Here is a 4,666-nt window from a genome sequence, read left to right on the forward strand (position 1 = left end):
GAGAGCTCCCAATAACAGCTACCAGCTGACAGGACGTGACTTAGCCCCTAGGACCTGCTTGCTTTTTCTTTATTTGCTGATGGGCAGTGTCTCTGAATGACCCATGTGTGTAACTTCTTCCTACAAAATTCATGGCCATAGGACAGCAAATGGGGAATGACATGGCACAGGGCCCGTGGGGAAATCCCTCTGCCAGGGGAGCCTTGTCAGGAGAGCATTTCCTCTTGGTGCTCATGCAGAGGATCCTGGTAGTGAATGACATGCACTGGGAGAGCACAGCTCCCTGCTCCAGACTCACTGCACTGCCTGGGGTCAGCCTGGAATGGGGGCCCCATGGCAAGCAGGTGTTGATGGAAGAGGAAGGCACACCTTCCTCAGGAAGTGGTGCTCTGCCTGCCTGTGTGTACAATGGAACTGAGCCTGCTTGCCCACTGCGGCAGCAGTTTCCCTTCTTTGCCCTGGGGCCTCTGTACATCCCTGTTTTTAGCCACACTCTAGAAAATAAACTTCCCAGAGATTTTCCTTCTGTAGCAGCCTTCCTCTGCAGGCCCTTTGATGGCTGGTCGCTGTGTGTATTCCAGGTGCAGGGATGGATACACATCCCCACATATCCCAAGTGCTTCTCAGGGATCTGTATGTTTTTCTGTATGGATGCTTGCTCCAAGCAGCTCCAGGATCCAGCCTTGGAGGAGTGCCTTGGGCATGGGGCTGCCGCTGCCTCCAGCACATGTGGTGGCACAGGGTTGGTCGATCCCATTGCTCGCTAAGAGGTCTGTGCCCCAGCAGTTTCCCTGGCTCGCACTGTCACTGCTCTGCTGAGCTCCTGGGCAGCCATACGTTCCCTCTGGCAGCCTTCATATTCTTCCCACGCTTCTTTCTCTTTTTTTCCCTTTACTCTTCAAACTTGCAGAGGCTCTTATCCAACAGACCTCTTGCAAAAAAACATCTGCAGTCGCTCAGCTCCCCATCAGCAGGACTTTAGCTCTGAGTACTGTGAAATCTGGGAGCTTAGAGAATTGCAGTTCACTACTCAAAAGTCTACGGCAAAAGGAGACACTGTGCCTGTGTTCAGCAGTGGCTTCTGCTTTCCTCATCCCTGAGCAGCTGTGCAAAAACAAACAGTTAACGAATGAGAAACGCGGTAAGAGGATCCAGATGGGTGAATGGGAAGATCATAAGTTAGCATTAACATGGTCAGCCTGTGCTTTAGCATTTAGAACACAGCTTTAGGTGTAATCAGAGCAGTTGTGTTCTGCAAACAGAAGCCCTCCCCTGGAGCCAGCGCTGTCTGCTTTGCCTCAGTGGGAGCTTCTGTAGCAGTGGACACTGAAGGGGCAGACGCTTTCCTACTGGACAGCTTTCTTTGCTAAAGAGGAAGCATGGTGTTTCCAGACCTATGCTTGGCCAGAAAATTACGTTTTCCTAACCTCTCTGCTTGCCATGTATGTGCTGAGCAAGCTTCACCCAGAATTTAACCCCTCCCTCAACATTTAGGGTTTCTTAAGCAGGTATATTTGATTTAAACACTTTTAACTGACACCTGTGTCCCTTGAGCATGGTGGTGTAAGCGATAGCACGTTGTTAGTGCACCAGGGCAGCACTGCCCATAGTTGTGCCTGTAGCTACAGGGCTCTGGGCTTACAGTGAGGGCTCTGTTTGAAGATGCTCAGTTCCGTGTAAGTTGAAGCAGTAATGTGTCAGCCTTTGTTCTCACAGCAGATGGGCTGGATATGCTGTGTAGAAAGCAGGGCTGTTAGAAACCCTCACTGCTCTTCAGAGCCCATGTGCAGGGAAATGTCCCTGTACCCTTACCAACTTGCGTCCACCAGCCCTAGGGGTCTGTCCCTCCCCCTGGAGGGAAGCAGAACGTGCAGGCTCCGAAGCAGTGCTATCAATGGGGCACGATGGTGGTGCAGCCAGGGCTGAGCAGAGTCAAATCCCCATGGGCAGGAGCTGAGGCTGCCAGTGAAATGCTCTGATCACGTCTCCCCATGCTGCTCCTTTGATGCCACCGGACAGTTGTTGGGCTGCTGAGTAGAAGGCACTGGATGACAGGTGAAGGGGTTTTAATTTCATGCCTTTGTTAAGGATCAAAAGATTTCTGTGGCAAGTTGCAACTTCTGCATTTCCCAGTTTTCCACAGCCACCTCCTAAAACTGAAAAAGTTTTAGGAAAAGGAGAAACTAAGCCAAAACTGCATAATGCAGCCCTTCCTTCTGTTCCTCGTCTGTCCAGTCCCAGGTCAGCCAAGTTCATGCGTGCTCTGCCTTCTGTCTTTCTGGACTGCATTGACACAACTTTCAGTTTTAGGAGTTGGATGAAACCCAACAGCAACCAAGCAGAGGTTCAGGTAGGTCAGACTGACGGTCAGCCTCCCAAGCAGCCAGTCAGGGAAGGGTGATCATTGCCGGAGCCCAGGGCTCACAGCCCCGCTTCCTTGCTATTCAGGGAGGGGAAAAGCAGGAGGGTGAGCCGGAGGTTTAGCTGGGCAGTGCAACTGGCCGCACTCCGTTCTGCTGCTCCGTGAGCTTCCCGTGCCAGCTGTGAACGCTCAGTAAGCAACGCCGAATTGCCAAGGGAAGAGTGAAAGCCCATTAGCACGGAGAGACCGGGGATTCACTTTGGAGAGCCCTCAGAGCACTTATCTGACGGAGAGAGGCCATTAAGCGTCGGGAGGTGCTGCATTTCCCCCCCCGGGTGCGGACAGACGCGGGTGCACCCCCAGGCCGGGAGGGGACAGACGTGCCGGGGACAGGGACACAAATCCGGGCGGCGCGGAGGCGCGAGTTCCCCTCCAAACTCACGGCGAGCAGCTCCGAAGGCAGCGGCGGCTCCGGCGAGTGTGGGATCCCGAGTGGTCCCAGAAGAGCTGAGAAGAGAACGGCCACCCGGCTCCCAGCGCCGACCTCTCCGTCCCAGGGCCATGACGTCGTAGGGTCACGCCTGGGCGCTCAAAGTGCGCTGCCCCCGCATCGACCGCGGGCAGCAGGGAGCGGGCAGGCACCGGCGGCTCCCGGGATACCCAGTGCGGGTTGCCCCCATCGGGCTCCCATTGGCCGCGGGGCGGGACGTACCTCCGCTCCGGCCCTATATCAGGGCAATATTGCCCCGTCGGGGGTGGGTGTGGTGTTGTCCGCGCAGGCATGGACCTGGGCTTTTTCCCCATCGTCCTCCCGCCCGGGCTGTGTCACGGGACCCCGCCGTCCCCCTACCCCCGGCAGGGGCTCGACGCCTTCCCAGTGCGGGGCACCCCGGCCAGCTCCGCGCATCCTCCGTCGGCTGCCTGTGGGGGGACGGCGGGATGCGCGGCCGGCCCGGCTCCCGGCTGCCAGCAGTCGTCTGGCAGTCCTCAGCAGTCCTCCCTCTGCCCCAGAAGCGGCTGCTCGACGTCGCCGGAGCCCGAACGGCCATGCTCCTGCTGTCTGACCCCAGGTGCGGCCCCGGCGGAGCCCCGCGCCTTCGAGTGGATGCGGATGAAGCGGAGCACGCCAGGCAGAAGTGAGTGGGGCGGCGGCGCGCGGGTCACTCTCATTCCAGCTCCCTCTGCCCAGACCCCTGCCCCGGCCCTCCGTGCCCCAGCCGAAGCGCGTTGTTTCTCGCTGTTTTTCGGCGTTGCAGGCGGCGCGGCGTCCCCCACCTACTCCCTGCGCGCCAGCTTCAGCACCCGGCAGCTCACGGAGCTGGAGAAGGAGTTTCACTTCAGCCGCTACCTGTCGCGGGCCCGCCGCCTCGAGGTGGCCCGCTCGCTGCGCCTCCGCGACGCCCAGGTAAAGGTGTGGTTCCAGAACCGCCGCATGAAGCAGAAGAAACGCGAGCGGGAAGCGCTGCCCGGCCCCACCGCAAAGCCCCGGGCAGCCCCGGGCGGCACCGCCTGAGCCCGCCGCCACGGCGCTCCTCGGGGATGCTGCGGGCGGCACCGCTCTCCTCTTTGTACCGCCGCTGCTCTACACCCGTTCTATTGATGAGGATAATCGGGGAGAGCGGTCGCTCTGAAGTGCCGCCTTTCAACTTCGTCAGTTCGCGAGGGGATAAAAGAGCCAGAAGAGAGCCTCGCAAAGCCGCACCGCAGGGCCGAACCGGAGCTGGGGGCAGGCTGGACCGCAGCCCCCGGCCCGGGCTCCCCGGGGCCGTTCCCGGCTGGGGCCATAGCCCTGCCCCACCGCCTCCCTGAGCCGCGCCCGGTGCCTCGGCCGGCCCGGGGGCAGCGGTGGCCGGGCCCGCTGACTGCCGTCGGGGTGGTGGTGCGGGCAGAGGTCGTGCGGAATAGGGGCGGAAACCCGAGCAGGGCAAAGTAGAACAGGTCAATGCTCCCTCGCAAGAAAAGAGGGGATGTATACCGTTAGCAAGTGTAGCAGAAATCCCTCTTAAGAAAAGTACTTTCGTATTCCTCCCTTCCTGTGCAAAACAGCTATAAAGTCAGCTTACTTGTACTCATCCCTCACTAGTTCCCATCACCTTTTGTGAAGCAGATGATTTAGTCCAAAATCTGTGAAGGAAACCCTAAACAAATGGTCCATCAGGAGAAAGACGGCCCTGTGTGCCCCCCTGCAGTTCCAGTGTCCGCTTTGCTGCCTCCCAGTGTGTGGGCAAGGACAACATAGAGCCCCTCATGGCACTAGGGCTCTCCTAGGCCTTATTGTATGTAAGTTTTAAGAAAAGTACCATA

General features: G+C 58.5%; 1 protein-coding gene across 1 annotated transcript; it reads left to right on the forward strand.

The window, feature by feature from the left end:
* Positions 1-3,143: 3,143 nt before the first annotated feature.
* On the forward strand, positions 3,144-3,971 carry LOC140255166 (homeobox protein Hox-B1-like). Its single transcript, XM_072342501.1, has 2 exons — positions 3,144-3,498; positions 3,619-3,971. The coding sequence occupies exons 1-2, from the start codon at positions 3,144-3,146 to the stop codon at positions 3,873-3,875; spliced, it is 612 nt and encodes a 203-aa protein (XP_072198602.1). The 3' UTR covers positions 3,876-3,971.
* Positions 3,972-4,666: the final 695 nt, after the last annotated feature.

The sequence above is a fragment of the Excalfactoria chinensis genome, chromosome 7 (genome assembly GCF_039878825.1).
Source record: "Excalfactoria chinensis isolate bCotChi1 chromosome 7, bCotChi1.hap2, whole genome shotgun sequence".
Lineage (NCBI taxonomy): Eukaryota > Metazoa > Chordata > Aves > Galliformes > Phasianidae > Excalfactoria > Excalfactoria chinensis.

Excerpts from the sequence above, each read along its gene's own strand:
- LOC140255166 (XM_072342501.1), top strand. The coding sequence starts at position 3,144 with ATGGACCTGGGCTTTTTCCCCATCGTCCTCCCGCCCGGGCTGTGTCAC. Across the intron at positions 3,499-3,618 it reads GCGGAGCACGCCAGGCAGAA|GCGGCGCGGCGTCCCCCACC; the intron begins GTGAGTGGGGCG and ends TCGGCGTTGCAG.